We start from the raw sequence: 17,500 nt of genomic DNA on the forward strand, positions 1-17,500 counted from the left end.
TGCAGAAGGGCATCGTGGCGGCCAAGGAGCAGGTCCAGAATCTCGAGCAGCAGATCGCGGAGCTGCAGCAGCGGCTACAGGAAGTGAGCGGTACGAGTGATCAGATGACGGCCGCCGTAACCGCACTCAAACAGCAGATTAAGCAGCACAAAGAGAAGATGAACTCGCAGAGCAAAGAGTTGAAGGGCAAGTACCACCAGCGCGATAAGCTGCTGAAGCAAAATGACGAGCTGCGGCTTGAGATTAAGAAGAAGGAGAACGAGATCACAAAAGTTCGGAGCGACAATAAAGACGGGTACGATCGGATACGCGGGATGGAGGAGAAGTACACCTGGATACCGGAGGATAAGGAGTTCTTCGGCGTGAAGAACACGCGGTACGATTACAACAAGGAGGATCCGCAGGAGGCGGGCCGGAAGCTGAAGAAGCTGCAGGAGTCGAAGGACAAGATGAGCCGTAACGTCAATCAGAAGGCGATGGTGTTGCTCGAGCGCGAAGAGGAACAGTACAAAGAGGTGATCCGGCGGAAAAAGGTGGTCGAAGATGACAAAAAGAAGATTCAGGCCATCATTACCGATCTGGACGAAGAGAAGAAAAACAAGCTCAAGGTGGCCTGGAGCGAGGTGGACGAAAATTTTGGCAGTATCTTCAGCACGCTGCTTCCGGGTTCGCAGGCGAAACTGGTACCACCGGATGGGGTCAATTTTATGAAGGGACTCGAGGTCAAGGTCGGCTTCAATGGTATGTGGAAGGAGGCACTAGCGGAGCTGAGCGGTGGCCAACGATCACTGGTGGCGCTATCGCTAATTTTGGCCATGCTCAAGTACAAACCGGCACCACTCTACATCCTCGATGAGGTCGATGCGGCGCTCGATCTGTCCCACACGCAAAACATTGGCAATATGTTGAAGGCACATTTTACGAACTCGCAGTTCATCATCGTCTCGCTGAAGGACGGTATGTTCAACAACGCGAACGTCCTGTTCCGGACGAAGTTCACCGATGGTATGTCCGGTGTGACGCGCACCGTAAATATGGCCAACCTGAAGCGTGCGGCGGCTGCAGCTGCTGCCGCAGGACGGGTTTAGTTTCGTAGCCTCCTTATCGAATCTAACATTTGTAAACACGTTGCTAGCATTTAGTGTTCAATTTTTTTTAAATCGCGTGTACACACTGTTTCTGTAAAATATACGACTTTTGGATAAACTTTAAACGTTTTCTTGATCGAGTTCGAGCAGTAATTGAACGCAAGATGCGGAAATCTCATCGGGACGAGGGCGACGACGGCGATGGTATCGATGAGAAGCGTAAACGACGAATTGCACGAACGGGTGCCCCTTTTACTCTGTAAATCAAAGAAAAAGATCCAGCATGGCGCCAAGATGCTCCTAGCATCTTGTCCTGGACTACCTAGAATATTAAGTTATCTATTCTAGTTATCATCTCTACGGCTCCAGCTAAATCATAATCCTAACGAAGAAACGATGTACTTATGGAAATAAGTAAACACAAACGGAGGTAAACGGTATCCACCGAATGTGAATGTGTAGTTCGGGTTCTTTTATCGCTCTTCTTCCTGTTATCAAACAGAGATCGTGCAATTAGTGTTATCTTGTTGGTTGCTTTTTTGGAATGTTGATCGTATGAAAGATCAAACAAACGAAATATTTGCTCGCCATATCCATACCGAAGACTTTCGTCTATTCGTCTATTTCGTCCCTTTTCTTGTCCCTTACCCACATTTTAAAACACATAAAGAGTTTGAAATTGTGTAATTATTTGAACCAAATTGAAGGTATTCTGGCTATACAACTGAAAAAAGCGACTGGCAACATGATGGTGTGTTCTGTCCCCCCTAGGTACATGCCCCACATGCGTGGTCTCTACCAGAACGAACGCTTATCTTGACACCATGTTGAGTTTGTTTTCTTCCTGAAATATTCATCACTTCGAGTTATCTCGGTACCACTCTCGGGTGGGACACGCTACAACACAGCAGCATGTTGTTTTCGAAAAACAGTCCAACCAAACCGAAGAACCAAAAAGCTCGCCCAGCGTCCGTCAACGAATTTTTTTGCGCCGAGACCGTACACGGAACGGGGGTTCTCTTAAATTATCGACAAGATGTGACAATCCGGCTGTCCCTTAAAAATGACCCCGCATTTTGGTTTTTTTTTCTCTCGTTGGAACGTTGAAGGAACGATGAACGCTACCTTAACCCATTTCGGCATCAAGCCACAACCGCTGTCACGTAAGGGTTAGATCACGAAGCTGGGGAGGGTGTTTTCCCGGTGAAATAGGTTTGTTTGTGCGGTAAAGGTCCAATCCTTTAGCCTTCCACTCTCTTCCAACCAGCCCCCCCGAAAATGGGTAAACAACGCATCCTTCAGCACCAACTTTTTGCTCACTTTTGGGCAGCAACGAGCTGGGGCGAAGCATCCGTATACGGTCACCACGTGTTTGTTTGGCTTCCCATTTTAAAGATCCCGCTATCTATCGTGTGTCGGAGTACACCGTGGGAAGCCGCCAGAGGCAGTGTGTGACCCTCCCCCCACAGACACTCTCCGTGCATCGGTCCGCTGGTCCGGTTTATCCCGGAGTGGCACAGAGCATCCAGTGATCCAGAAAAAAAAACATTTACTTACATTATAAGCAAATAAATGTCTCTCACGGGAGTTTTGAAAAATGTCCTTTTTAACATATTACATTTAAAATAAAAGTTTGTCCATCTTTTGCATAGGACGAGGGATCGTATCCCGTGTCCTGTGCCAGAGTAAAAAGGGGAGATATCCTTGCCGTGTGTTTGCCAGCCAGCTAACCCGGGGTCTGACGTGCTGGTGGTGGTGGTGCGTTAGAAAGTTTTGCACTTACTCACCTTTCTGCTGCTGTGCACCTTTCATCCTTTCCACGTGCCCGGAGGGGGTGGTGGTTTTAGTGGACAGGATTTATATGAGAAAACCCTTTTATGGCGCAGTCTTGTAGATACGACGGCGGGTATTCCACCTGCCCGAGGAGTGTTTAGGTGCTTTAAGTGCTGGCAGGATGGTCGTTTTTGGGCCAAAAAGGGATACCGAACGCTGCTCTGCCAACAGGTTGCTTTTTTTGGTCACACACAAACACAAACATTCCAGCATATGCTACCGAACACGGGAGTGGAGACTAGCATCTGCACTGTACTGTGTGCTTTTATCGTAAAATATGACTAAATACCTTTTCGACAATGTCTTTTGTCACCGACGGTGATACCAGCGGGACCATCGAAGAAGGAGGCGCCCAAAATCCGGTCCCATATCTCATCCAATCACTCTAACTTCCAATCAAACATCCATAATCATAAACACAAACCGACTGGCGTGCAAACAATAAATACAAACATAAAGCCGCGAGCACACGCACGCATCTTTATCCCGCCATCGCTCTCGGCGCGTACGAGGCGCGAGGATTTGCGCCAACAGCGCCGAAGTGGGAAATCAATTTGCACTTGCCAGCGTCCCATGCATTCCCGGTCCACGCGTTGTGTAACCTGCGGCGGCGGTGACGGTGGCAGCAATTTCGCACCCACAAGGCGTTGCACCCGCGCTGCACGCCCTTCGCTGGGGACAACAGGACGCAAAAGAAGCAAAAAAACGGAAGGAAGGATTTCAATTTTTCATTCCACGAGTACTACCACCACCATCGCCACCGGATCGGTTCCGTTCGTTAGGTTGTTTCGTTGTTGTTGCCGCTGGCGAGTATGCCAGGGCTGGAATAGAGAAGGAGTTGATTCCGATTCCACCGGTGCCGCACAGAGAGAGAGAGAGCATAAGCGGAGTGGAACGCAACTCGCGAGGGATTTCACTTTTTTATGATATTGGCTTGTCGCTTGCGATGCTGTCGCAACGTTAAGGACGAGGACAATTCTAGGCTGACTTTGCGGGAGCACGAGTTCCGTTCCGGAATCTATTTGCTAGCGGTTTTTGGAAGGGGTGGCGTGATGTACTCGGAAGGAAGGAGTGTTTATTGAAAAATGGTGCACCACCCGAAAAGGTGATAAATTGGAGAGAATTGGAGAAAGTATGCAAAACATATAAACTGCGGACGATGAACTGGCAGGATGAAGGATACAAATGAATGCCGCCCGAAAACCGTCGCATCGGTTTAGTATCCGTTAAAAAACGGTGGCACAGCTCCCTCACGTGGCTCACGTGGAGACTTCATCTCTACATGCCGCAAGATTTATGGTGGGGACCGCTCCGTACTATCGTTACACCCGGGCAAAACCCTTTCCCAGGCACGCAAAGCAATGGTTTCCTGGAATACTCGAGGTGACTATATTTGCTTCCGTTACGCAGAGATGTTGAGGCAGTAAAAGTGATCATTTTCAGTGCCGTAAAAATTGGCTCACTGGCCGGAACAAGCCGGCAGTAATGGAGTGCGGAGTACTCACTTGTGCATCGTTTTGCCTTAATGCTCACTTGACAGCCAATCAAATTACCATTCGCATGCGATTTGATTCCTGCACCGAAACAGAACCGAAACGTGATAATGGGTAATGTGTACCAGAAGGTTATGTTTCCTTTGGCTGGAGAAAATGGATTACGATCCATAAAACATCTTTGTGGTTGGTTTGATGTGTGATAAGAGAGAGAGAGAGAGAGAGAGAGAGAGAGAGAGAGAGAAAGAGAGAACAGCGAGAAAGTTGAGGTGTGATGATGAAATGTAAAATTTGTCACAACCATTCACGCGATCCGCGCGTTGATCCTGCCCTTTAGTGTCCTTACCATTCTGTTTTGCAATGAAAAGCGTCATAAAAACCATTTGATATTTAATTCAATTTTACAATAGCTACCTTTAGGCCGGAGAGAAAAGAAAACGAGACCAATGAAGTGGTGGAATTCAATTGAAAATCGATAGAATACACCTCTTCTTATCCGATGACATCGGCTTATCAATATCCATTATCAACGCCCGGCAACCATTACCAATCTATCGCTTTGCAATGGGAATGTTACGCTAGCTTCAAAAGCAACCTCCTAAGAGGCGGTTGGCATTCCTGCAGACAGCCATAACTCAACGCGATGTCTCACTGCTTTCCCGTTGCCTGAAGATGGGGCCCGAAAAGTTGTTTCCTTTGGCCCAAGATACCGGCGGCGTCGTCCTTTTGAAAACAACTTTTCCTACTCCTTCTTTAACCCCACCACAAAGCCAGTGGAAGGAAATCGATGCTCACGCCCTCCGCGCCTGGCAGTGGTAGTACCACATTTCCGTAAGCATAATGCCACAAGATGCCAGTGAGGGGAGTGAAGCGTTGAGGAGCGCGTTCGGCCCCGTACTTGGCCGGAAGCGATAAACGAGTGATGGTGATCGCAAGACCGTGTATCGAAATCAAATAAACATAAATTTCCGCAATGTATGATGGGCATAAAAGTGTCTTTTACTGCATTTGAATATTTTATCAAGCCTCACCCAAAAACCCGAACGCGACAAATTCGCAGTGGCCGCGAGGCGCGCCGCACGTTTGAGGTGCGTTTGACTACGGCTTAACCCGGCCACCGGCCCGGCAGCAGCAGCTTGTGCCCCGTTGGGAGCAGAACACGCAGAAGATCTTCGTGGGAAGAGCTGTGAGGAAGCTGTGTGTGTGTGTGTGTGTGTGGAGGTTACAGTGGAGGTAGTAGTTTATGGTTTTGCATTATAGATATGCCCGTTACACATTGGATGGTGTCACTTGCATATGCATGAGTAGTACACGGGAGTAGTACTCCCGATACACCGACGATACCGATGGATGGATGGGTGCGCGTAAGTGGTGAATGTGATGATTTGTCTTCGTGTTCAAGTAAATCCGAATTTGCGCAAATCCGGCTTTACATTTGTCGCACTGGTATAATACGACACACGGTATGTGGTGAGCAGTTTGCAACGCAAAGAAGTGGCTACAGGAGGAAGTCAATGTAAGTGGCTAGTCCTGGGGCTTTGGTTTATTCATATTCACGGTTGAGGAGAAGGAGGAAGAGGGGGAAGGAAAAGGAGTCTGGAGGAGGACCAATCTAATACTGTCGTCAAACCGAACTTAATCTAATCATTTCGTCCGTCTTGGGCTCTTTGGTGGAATCTAGCTCCAGTACGATGTTTCTGCTACTTGGATCGTTGTTCAACGCTTGCAGACCTTCCAGTTCCTCCGCCTTACCATCGTCGATGACTGGTACATCGGCCGAATTCCAGGCTTGCTGAGATGAATCGGCAAACGCCATATATAGTAAACCGCAGACGATGAGTGTGGCGGATGTGATGAGGAAAATGATGCGCCACTGTTCCACAGTGTGCTGCAGTAGAAGAGAAGAAATCGCATAAGTCCCGACATCATAATCCCCGCAATACCTCCCTGTTACCAGCTACTTACATTACCCACCATACCGACAATGATCGGGGATACGAATCCCGGTATCACCGTGATCATACCACTAAACCCAAGCAATATACCGGCATACCGGGGACTCATATCGACCAGATTGGCCAGTGGACCGGTCGAGACGGCACCATGCACCGTCGTGGCCAGCGTCAGAAAGATGGTCGCCATCAACGAATTACATCCACTGTTGGCCAACGCAAACACAAAGATCCCATTCACGACGCAACACATCGTGCCGCCCATCTTGCGCACACCGGTCCGGGACATCAGCTCGTGCTTCAGCAGATGATCCCCGATGATGGAGAACACGTACGCGAACAGCATCCGGCAGAGATGCGGAATACCGGACAGTAAACCCGTCATCTCGATGTTCCAACCGTGCACATTGTTGAAGTAGGTCGGCGCTTGGGTCATGAGCGTAAACAGACCCCAGATACCGCCCCACTGAGCGATGACCGTCATCCACATGGGCTTCGAAAGGATGATCTGCTTCCACGGTGTCGGCGCCATGTCCTGCTCCCGTTTTCCCTGCGTCCCATGGTCACTGATACCGAGCGAGCTTTCGATGAACTTACGCTCGGCCGGATGGATCCGCGGATGCTCCGACGGGGAATCGTACACGAGATAAAGCCACGCCACGTACCAAACCGTACCGAAGATGCCACAGAAGTGGTACACATACTCCCAGGAAGTGTGCGCAATGATGAAGCCAAAGAGTGGGAAGTTAAGCGCTACACCGATCGAGGAACCGAGATAGGCGGTCACGAACTTGCTGCGCTCGTTCGGTGGGATCCACTGGCCGGCCATATGGTGCATCGCAGGCCATGCCAGTCCCTAAACGACAGATGAGAACTGTGATGAGCCATTACCACGTACAACGTTTCGATTCCAGGATCAAGAGTTCGAACACTTACACATATCAGTCCTTGTACAACACGCAGAAACACCAGAATGCGGTAGTCCCAGTAGGAAGCGATCGGCATCAGGAAGCACAACCAGCAACCGATCACATTGCTCGCCCCGAACACTAGCTTCGTTCCGTACCGTCGAGCCAGTATGCCGCCCGGGATTTGCGTAATCCAGTGCAGCCAGTAAAATGCACCGAGTATTATGCCCTGCTGGTAGTCGTTCCAATCGAAGCCATCCTCCTGAAGATCGAGCTGTACAGTAGTGAGAAAGCAAAAAAAAAAAACAACGCAGATTAAACCATTGCAGCTCTGCAAATCTAAAGAAAATGGTCAAAGGCCCTTTCATGCTGCATTCGTCCGGCCGCTAAAAATGGACTAAAATACCCCTGGCAACCCACACACACACGCGCGCGCGTACAGATAACCTGGTTGACAGAACGCAGATCACGACCTCCTGTGCGATGCTCCAATGGAACCGGCTCTACCGACCGTGCGGCTATTAGAGTAATTTTTGATTAGCGCGTTCCCATTATCACATTTTGCGTGGAGCGTGGAGCTTAATGGTGACATTAATTAATTGGCATAACCAATTGGCGCGAAATGTGTCTGATTGGCGCATGGGGCCAGAGAGGTCAACAGTTCATGTGCGCGTGCCACCGTATGGTCCGTGCATTTGGATAGGGTTGAGGAAGGTCAAGTTCAGGTGATGCGGCAGTGGTGCAGAGGAGCATTACACAATATTTGCCATCTTAGTTTTATTGTGAGGGCGCCGGGGTGCCCGGGAAAAGTCCTATATCACTCGATTGTTGTCAGCCGGTGCTGTGAAATGTATGTATCACAACAATGAACTTGCTATTTCTCGCTGTCGTGTGCCCCCACCACGTGTTGTGTTGTACCGCGGATTAGCTTTGCTGACAAGAAGAGGCAATTTATCACTGGTTCCGTGGTCCGTGGGGAGAAGATAGCATTCCGCAGCGTTCTGAACTATTTACCTTTAGCAGCCGCAATAGAAGTTGCTCCGGAGAAATGATTTTGCCTTCGCGCGATCGCAGTAAGCTGTGTTCCAGTGATGGCGGTGACTGGTCTGGTTCTGAAGTGATCGAATCATTCGCCACGTAGCAGGCGTAGTCTACTTTCGTTTGTCCGACAAACTCCGTCTCGGATTGTTTGATCATTGCCACGATCGTGATGTTCGTGTTGATGCGAATCATGTAGTTCACCGCAAAGCCCACAAACACCAGGTACCAAAGCGTGGTCCTCGCACTCATTGGTTCGTCTTTGGCCATCGCGGATGAGGATTTAATAATAAACTATGTGATAACTGAACCAAAGCTCGTCCACTCGACTGATCACACTGAATTTCGGCCGTGTAGCTTTCACTTCACACAATTATTCGCAGGGCACATGGTGCTAAAGCTAAAACCGATGGATCCGTCCAAGAACGTCTACTGGAATACTGCCGGTCAACTAAGACTTGCCACCGTGAACGCGACTGGCCGCTAGAGAGCGATCAGTCCAACTGTCTTGAGGCTGTTGATTTTGCCGTAATTTGTTCTGGCCGCCGTATCCCACTCTGACATGCAGCCGGCCGTCCCACGAAGATAAGCGGGCATGATCTCGCGGGTACACAACACCGCCTGACGAGATGCGCGCATCTGCCACTAATCTTCGTCTTTGCCGGTGCCGGTAGCCTGACAGCCGACGGCGTGAGTACAGCTTCCTGGTGTCTATGGATTTTTTTTTGCACCGGCCAAAGGGAAGCGTATCGCCTTTGAAGCTGATAACGGGGAGCGATTGGGAAGCGTTTAAGAAAGGTTTTGAGCAACGACTGAAGATGCTAACGATTTTTAAAAAAAACCGTCTAACGGTCGATCCGAACAAAGATGCATCGAGAGCCGGCAATCAACTTGCATCGATGACGAAACGGAAAGCACATCCTAGAGATGATAATACGCGCAGTTATTATGTCACGAGCTGCATTGAGACCGGCAGAAGTCGATGCGGCAGAATGTTAAACATTCAAGTCCAGTCTAGACTTCCCCGTCCAGCTGTTGTTTATAAACAAAAAAATCATCACGTCCATAGGGGAAGTTGAAATTCAGGTTTAAATCAGTTGGTTCAAGGTTGAGGCATCGTTGGTTTCGCGAGCTGAAAACATGTGATTCAGTTTTCGCCAATCGTTCGTGATGAGTGGAAGTGTAAACGTTTAATCCCTGTTGTGACCATCAAATCGGGGGCTTTTTTAAAGCAGAGACGCTTGCCTAGGAGTGTCACAGTTGTACGCAAAAGCGAGGATCTCGAAGTGCCATGTGATGTCGTTGTTGACTCCGGTGTCGTAGGTCAGGAGCACGTTCAAGGTCATCATCTGTTTTCTCGATTATCGGCCAAGATCGGCCGTCCATCGTGATTCCGTGTCGGTTAAACAGGTTCGCACGAAGTGAATCTAAAACAAAACTCGTTTTTGGAGATTGAAAGGCTTAACGAGACACAACAGTCGCCGGTACGATCAGTTTGCTGTACAGTTTCTGTGTATTCTGACGTGAAAAGCCGCAACATGTGCTATCGTGCGGTATTATTAGTGATATCTGCGGTAGTTCTGTTAGATTCTCTGGTTTTCGGCGAGGATCCTTGGTTCTCGGACGAACCACCGAGTGATTTTATGGAAAGAAAAAACCTGAGAGGTAAAAACCAGTCAGTGAGTTGAGTATCAACATTCTAACATTCGATCAAACATATCAGATTGTCCAAATAGGTTCTATAGGGATCTGGATCCGTATGGTATTCCCCATTTTGGGTATGGCGGTCGTCGAGTATTCCGTGGCGAGTACCAACACATGGTAAGGAGTCGTCTACAAACGTGTTCCGCATAACAGCGTACTGCGTGGCTGCGGTAATCCTATGACATTTCTTATCAGGTAGCGATCGGTTGGACTCGGTCGAATGTTAGCATCGAGTATCTGTGTGGTGGGACCTTGATAACCGCGCGGCACGTTCTTACGGCCGCACATTGTACTTATGATTCAGAGAAGTAAAACAAGCAGCAATTCTTCCGTAGCGGTCAATGACCGGTGCTTTATTGATTTTTTTTTCGTTTGTGTTATTTAAGCATTGCTCCCGATACAGTACGAATCGGTGACACGGATCTGGGCAGCCTGGCGGATGATGAGTTTGCACAACAGTTCCCGATTCTCGGCATCACCGTACACCCGAAGTATCGTGGATCCCGTAAATATTTCGACGTAGCGCTGATTGAACTGGCCCAACGTTCTAAGTTTAGCGAAGCAGTATGTCCAGCTTGCTTGTGGCGTGAAGAAGAGCTGCCGGAGGAGCGAATGCAAGCCATTGGGTTCGGTGTAACCGGTTTTGGCGAAGCGCGTAGCCCCACCTTGCAGCTGGTGAAGCTCGACAAGGTGGAACCGTCAGTTTGTGCGGAGAGAATATTCCTCAACCGGCGACAGATGCCCGATGGGTTTCGAAATGATCAATTTTGTGCCTCCGGTAATGGTATGGACACCTGTGAAGGCGATTCGGGAGGTCCGATAGGAGTGAAGCGACTGGATGTTGAAGGCAGAGTGATTCATTTGGTAACTGGCGTCGTATCGTTTGGAACTCCGTGTGTTCCGGGATCTACGGGAGTTTACACCAGAATCAGTGACTACATCGATTGGATCGAGCAAGAGACGAATCGTACGCTAAGCTATGGAGGTAGGAGGGATAGTCTTTACCTCGGAATGTAACACTTACTTGAGATGTCCTCTCGTTTCTTTCAGCCTGTTCAAAAGGCTTCTTGTGCCCAGGACGAGCCACCAGCGGAACAACGGTTTATTATGACGAGAGTAGAAAGCTAAAACATCGGTTCGGGCTCCTTTGGAATGAAGCAGATCCTTCAATATACGAGTGTGGTGCTACACTGATCGATTACCAGTTCCTAGTAACATCGGCTCATTGTGTTACCACCGCTAAAGGATACCCAAAGTACGTCGCGCATGATGATTCTGAGCGCGTTGCCGTAACAGACGTCTATGTGTCCCCGCGATACAAACCTGGAAGTCCCGATAATGATATCGCCCTGGTGAAGATGGCAAAGTTCATCAACCCCAACGTCTTTCGTCCAGTTTGTCTGTGGGATCGTCGCATCGATGGTGCATGGTCAGGAACTCCAAGATTTGCTGCCTACGGACCAATACTCGATGACCTCGAACCTGTGACGTTAACCAACAGCACCATCTCCGTGCATGCCTCAATTGGAAAGGAATGCCGTGTGAGTGATGCTTCTAGTAGTGATTTGGTTTGCTTTAACAACAGTGTCAAGATGATTCCGGATGCTTGTTGGGTAGGTACTAGCTTCTTTACTTTGTTGAACTCTTTGATCTAACAACATTGCTTTTTTACTCCTCTTACAGATGGATTACGGGGGAGCGGTAACCAATAAGACGGAGCTGTTGGAACCAGTTTTCATGTTCGGTGTAACATCCGTGCTAAGCCAGGGTTGTGGTTCCAACTTGATCGTGACAGATGTCACGCCGCACATCAGATGGATAGAAGCTATCGTCGTTGCACGACGTAATCAAATGCTTGTTTTTACTGATTGAATTTAATAAATAAAATAGCCTTCTGCCTCAAAAAGCCATACAAGATTTTCGTTTATCACAATAATAATATTTTGTTCTGTCCGCTGTTGGCTTTCACTGAAAAGAGGCGGTTTTCGGATGCTCTTTAGAAAGATAGGTCTATTCACTTCGAAGTCCAGCATTCGACTCTTTATTCACGATTATTTAGAGGATTGCATTCGAGTTACGTTCCTAGGCACATGAGTACTGTTGAGCTACTGTTGAGCTACTGTTGAGTGTGCTGTTCACACGCACCGATACATTCTACACGCTTACAACGTAAGGTAAGTTGCTGTGGCCTTGCGACTCAACCAAGCTGTTCTGGTCACGTTGATGACGTAGCTGGTGATTAAAAACTCGTCTCAAACTCTTGATCAACGGCATAATGAGATAGAAAAACAAGTTGTAGAGTTAGTTTGTTCTAGCTCGTTGATGCGGTAGCATCATTAGATAATAAACGTGATGTACCAGGTGTGGCAATGGTTGGCTTTTTGGTTGGTAGTGCTAGTGAACTGTGGGTTTGCGCAAGAAGCTCCCTTATTCTTTGACCAACCACCGGATGATGATTACTATACAAGAACGAACATGAAAGGTATGAAAGGATTTTTTACTGGAAATGCTAAGAATCACTCACCGAAACGTTTTGATCAGATTGTCCGAAACGTTTTTACTGGGGTAGAAACGACACTCCATTTAGTCGTGGTGGCTGGGGCGGAACTCGTGCACTGCGAGGCGAGTTCCAGCACATGGTGAGTCAAGAAGCATCAATTACACAAACGCTTTGCTCGTTAGAAACTGTTCGGATGGTTCATTACAGGTAGCCCTTGGATGGACTAGACCTAGCGGAAAAATTGACTATCTTTGTGGGGGCAGTTTGATCACCGCAGCATTCATACTCACTGCCGCACATTGTAGTGTTGACCACGATAAGTAATAGTTGTGCCATATGAAAGTAGATACCACAAACTGTTTAACTTTTTGTACCTTTTCGATGTTATCTAGTATTCCTCCCGATACGGTACGAATTGGCGACACAGATCTTGGTAGCCCAGAAGATGATGAATTTGCTCAGCAGATCGCGATCCGCGTCATCACGGTACACCCTCAGTATCGCGGATCCCGTAAATATTTTGATATTGCGTTGATTGAGCTGAACAAACCTGCCAAATTCAGTGCGGCAGTATGTTCGGCTTGCTTGTGGCATGAAGAAGAATTACCCGGCGAACGTATGGATGCCGTTGGATTCGGCGTAACCGGTTTTGGGGAAGACCTCAGTCCCACCTTACAGCGAGTACAGCTAGATAGAATAGCGTTAACAAGATGCTCTGAACGCCTTACCATTAACCGACGTCAGATGCCTGAAGGATTGCGAGACGATCAGTTTTGTGCCGCTGGAAACAACATGGATACTTGTGAAGGAGATTCGGGGGGACCGATAGGAGTGAAGCGCCTCGACGTTGGAGGTGACATCATTTCATTAGTTGTGGGAATCGTTTCGTTCGGAACACCTTGTACTGCAGGATCTATGGGAGTTTATACTCGGGTCGCTACCTATATTGATTGGCTGGAGCGAGAAACCAATAAATCGCTTAGCTATGGTGGTAAGATAATATTATACACTTTCAATTGATAATAAGTAAAAGCAAGGTTACTTTCTGTTTGTTTCAGCTTGCACGAAGGGGATCTTCTGTCCTGGAAGAATAAAAAATGAAACAACAGTTCATTTCGACAGCGGATATTACAGAACTCGCTATGGATTGATCTGGGATAAGGAAGAACCTTCAGAGTTTGAATGTGGAGCTACACTGATCGACTACCAGTTCTTGCTAACCTCGGCTCACTGTGTAACAGCACGCAGAGAGCATCCGAAGTATGTGATCTTTGATAACTACTTAGGCACGGAAAGGGCTGCTATTACGGATGTATATATAGCACCACGATACAGACCAGGACGTCCGGAGAACGATATCGCTCTCGTGAAAATAGCAAGGTTCATCAACGCCGACTATTTCCGTCCTGCCTGCCTCTGGGATCGCAGGATCTTGGGAGAATGGCCAGGAGCACCAATTTTCCAGGCCTACGGTTCCTTTGCTCGCAACACTGATCCATTGTTACTGGTAAATGGAACAATTACAATTCGTGGCTCGAATGGAAGGAATTGTCGCATCACCAATGACCCCGCTAGTGATTTAGTTTGCTACAACAATAATGTCAACATGATGCCGGGCGTTTGTTCGGTAGGGACCACCATATTGTCTTAAATTGGAAGAATGTAACAGTATTTTATGTTCCCTTTCAGGTCGATTATGGAACCTCCGCAATAAATGGATCGCAATTGATGATGCCAGTCTACTCGTTTGGTGTTATATCGGCTATGACTAAGGATTGTGGTTCCAACTTAATTGTTACTGATATCACTCCACATATCGATTGGATAGAGGCAATCATCGTAGGACGGCGTGATAAGTTGCATGTATTCTCCGATTAAAAGGAATGATTCATTGCGCGGAAACTCCAGCAATCCTGTAGACATAGATGTTTTGCATAATTGCTTTTACTGATTGAATAAATAAATAGAATAATCTTTTGCCGTTAACAACCGCAGGGGATTTTTGTCTAATGCATTAATAATATTTGTAATAAGAAAATATTCGTAGGTTTTGGGAGTACCAATCCCAAATACATTCTACGCGCTTACACCGTTGGATGATCCGCAACAAATTGATCTGCCCTTGCGATTCTACCGAGCTGTACTGGTCACGTTGATGACGTAGCTGGTGATTAAAACCCCGCGTCAAACGCTTGATCCACGATCGCTCGGCATTATTAGATGGAAGAACGGGTTTTACGGTTAGTCTGTTCCAGGTCGTTGATGCGGTAGCATCGTTAGACAATAAACGTGATGTACCATGTGTTGCAATGGTTTTCTGTTTGCTTGGTAGTGCTAGTGAACTGTGGGTTTGCACAAGAAGCTCCCTTATTCTTTGACCAACCACCGGATGATGATTACTATAGAAGAACGAATATGAAAGGTATGAAAGGATTTTTTACTGGAAAAGCTAAGAATCTCTCACCGAAACGTTTTGTTCAGATTGTCCGAAACGTTTTTACTGGGGTAGAAACGATCCTCTAGGTGGTGGTGGTGGATATGGCGGAACTCGTGTACTGCGAGGCGAGTTCCAGCACATGGTGAGTCTAGAAGCACCAAATACATAAACGCTTTGCTCGTTAGAAACTGTTCGGATGGTTCATCTATAGGTAGCCCTTGGATGGACTAGACCTAGCGGAAAAATTGACTATCTTTGTGGGGGTAGTTTGATCACCGCAGCATTCATACTCACTGCCGCACATTGTAGTGTTGACCACGATAAGTAATAATTGTGCCATGTGAAAGTGGATACCACAAACTGTTTAACTTTTTGTACATTTTTGATGTTATCTAGTATTCCTCCCGATACGGTACGAATTGGCGACACAGATCTTGGTAGCCCAGAAGATGATGAATTTGCTCAGCAGATCGCGATCCGCGTCATCACGGTACATCCTCAGTATCGCGGATCCCGTAAATATTTTGATATTGCGTTGATTGAGCTGATCAAACCTGCCAAATTCAGTGCGGCAGTATGTGCGGCTTGCTTGTGGCATGAAGAAGAATTACCCGGCGAACGTATGGATGCCGTTGGATTCGGCGTAACCGGTTTTGGGGAAGACCTCAGTCCCACCTTACAGCGAGTACAGCTAGATAGAATAGCGTTAACAAGATGCTCTGAACGCCTTACCATTAACCGACGCCAGATGCCTGAAGGATTGCGATACGATCAGTTTTGTGCCGCTGGAAACAACATGGATACTTGTGAAGGAGATTCGGGGGGACCGATAGGAGTGAAGCGCCTCGACGTTGGAGGTGACATCATTTCAGTAATTGTGGGAATCGTTTCGTTCGGAACACCTTGTACTGCAGGATCTATGGGAGTTTATACTCGGGTCGCTGCCTACATTGATTGGCTGGAGCGAGAAACCAATAAATCGCTTAGCTATGGTGGTAAGATAATGGGCCCTATTGCGAGTGTCTTGTCTTGCAAACGAGACTGCCTTACTACTATTGAAAAAACTTAGCAGTCTTGTTTAGCTTTTATGAATGAACTTGTGATTTTTTACAGCCTGATTTCAAAACAAATACTAATACTACCAAATTAATCACCAACACCACTAAAAACCAACATCCTTCAGTCCAATGGCAACGCGACTTTCAGTCTCGTTTTCAAGACTCAGAGTCTGGTAGGTTTTGGCACCAGACTCTGAGTCTTGAAAACGAGACTGAAAATGGTATATTTTTTCGGCTTGGTCGTAGTTGCCATTGGAGCGAAAGATGTTGGTTTTTAGTGGTGTTGGTGATTAATTTGGTAGTATTAGTATTTGTTTAGAAATCAGGCTGTAAAAAATCACAAGTTCATTCATTAAAGCTAAACAAGACTGCTAAGTTTTTTCAGCAGTAGTAAGGCAGTCTCGTTTGCAAGACAAGACACTCGCAATAGGGCCCAATATTATACACTTTAAATTGGTCATAAGCAAAAATAATTCCGTTTGCCTTTCTTGTTTCAGCTTGCACGAAGGGGATCTATTGTCCTGGAAGGTTAAAAAATGGAACAACAGTTTTGTATGGAAGAGGATTTTACAGAACTCGCTATGGATTGATCTGGGATAAGGAAGAACCTTCAGAGTTTGAATGTGGAGCTACACTAATCGACTACAAATTTTTGCTAACCTCGGCTCACTGTGTAACAGCACGCAGAGAGCATCCTAAGTATGTGAATTTTGATAGTGACTTAGGCACGGAAAGAGTTGCTATTACGGATGTATATGTAGCACCACGATATAGACCAGGACGTCCGGAGAACGATATCGCTCTCGTGAAGGTAGGAAGGTTCATCAACGCCGATTATTTCCGTCCTGTTTGCCTCTGGGATCGCAGGATCTTGGGGGAATGGTCAGGAGTACCAGTGTTTCGGGCGTATGGGCCCTTTGCTCGAAGCACTGATCCATTGTTACTGGTAAATGGAACAATTACAATTCGTGGCTCGAATGGAAGGAATTGTCGCATCACCAATGACCCCGCTAGTGATTTAGTTTGCTACAACAATAATGTCAACATGATGCCGGGCGTTTGTTCGGTAGGGACCACCATGTTGTCTTAATTTGCAAGAATGTAACAGTATTTTATGTTCCCTTTCAGGTCGATTATGGTGCCTCCGCAGTAAATGGATCGATACGAATGATGCCTGCCTACACGTTTGGTGTTATATCGGCTATGACTAAGGATTGTGGTTCCAACTTAATTGTTACTGATATCACTCCACATATCGATTGGATAGAGGCAATCATCGTAGGACGGCGTGATAAAGTGCATATATTCTCCGATTAGAAGGAATACAGAATATGTTCAACTGGTTTAAACATTACACACAAACCGATTTCATACAAACTTTATGATACCGAGTGGACCGAGTGAAGTTTAAGCTGTAGTAAGCTATATTTTACCCTTACTTACTTACTTACTTATCCGGCGCTACAACCGACGAGCGGTATTGGCCTGC

At 47.1% G+C, this 17,500-nt stretch overlaps 4 protein-coding genes and 1 pseudogene across 4 annotated transcripts in view; 4 read left to right on the forward strand and 1 right to left on the reverse strand.

The window, feature by feature from the left end:
- LOC125957122 (structural maintenance of chromosomes protein 2) overlaps positions 1–1,131 on the forward strand; it is a 4,010-nt gene extending 2,879 nt beyond the window's left edge. The window contains exon 4 of the mRNA XM_049689596.1: positions 1–1,131. This exon is cut by the window's left edge and continues 228 nt beyond it. Within this exon, the coding sequence (XP_049545553.1) occupies positions 1–1,088 (1,088 nt within the window). The 3' untranslated portion in view covers positions 1,089–1,131.
- A 4,806-nt stretch (positions 1,132–5,937) lies between these two features.
- Positions 5,938–8,805, reverse strand: LOC125957136 (sialin). Its single transcript, XM_049689621.1, has 4 exons — positions 8,289–8,805; positions 7,303–7,548; positions 6,380–7,222; positions 5,938–6,302 (listed from the first exon to the last, which is right to left on the reverse strand). The coding sequence occupies exons 1-4, from the start codon at positions 8,580–8,582 to the stop codon at positions 6,039–6,041; spliced, it is 1,647 nt and encodes a 548-aa protein (XP_049545578.1). The 5' UTR covers positions 8,583–8,805; the 3' UTR covers positions 5,938–6,038.
- Positions 8,806–9,487: 682 nt separating this feature from the next.
- Positions 9,488–11,919, forward strand: LOC125957134 (transmembrane protease serine 9-like). Its single transcript, XM_049689614.1, has 6 exons — positions 9,488–9,977; positions 10,036–10,133; positions 10,212–10,324; positions 10,403–11,001; positions 11,067–11,629; positions 11,700–11,919. The coding sequence occupies exons 1-6, from the start codon at positions 9,851–9,853 to the stop codon at positions 11,886–11,888; spliced, it is 1,689 nt and encodes a 562-aa protein (XP_049545571.1). The 5' UTR covers positions 9,488–9,850; the 3' UTR covers positions 11,889–11,919.
- A 427-nt stretch (positions 11,920–12,346) lies between these two features.
- LOC125957152 (serine protease snake-like) lies at positions 12,347–13,944 on the forward strand (annotated as a pseudogene).
- An 835-nt stretch (positions 13,945–14,779) lies between these two features.
- Positions 14,780–17,406, forward strand: LOC125957133 (serine protease 53-like). The gene is made up of 6 exons (XM_049689613.1): positions 14,780–14,938; positions 14,998–15,095; positions 15,165–15,277; positions 15,350–15,948; positions 16,509–17,077; positions 17,140–17,406. Exons 1-6 carry the CDS (start codon positions 14,809–14,811, stop codon positions 17,326–17,328), a joined length of 1,698 nt encoding a protein of 565 aa, XP_049545570.1. The 5' UTR covers positions 14,780–14,808; the 3' UTR covers positions 17,329–17,406.
- Positions 17,407–17,500: the final 94 nt, after the last annotated feature.

The sequence above is a fragment of the Anopheles darlingi genome, chromosome 3, assembly GCF_943734745.1.
Source record: "Anopheles darlingi chromosome 3, idAnoDarlMG_H_01, whole genome shotgun sequence".
Lineage (NCBI taxonomy): Eukaryota > Metazoa > Arthropoda > Insecta > Diptera > Culicidae > Anopheles > Anopheles darlingi.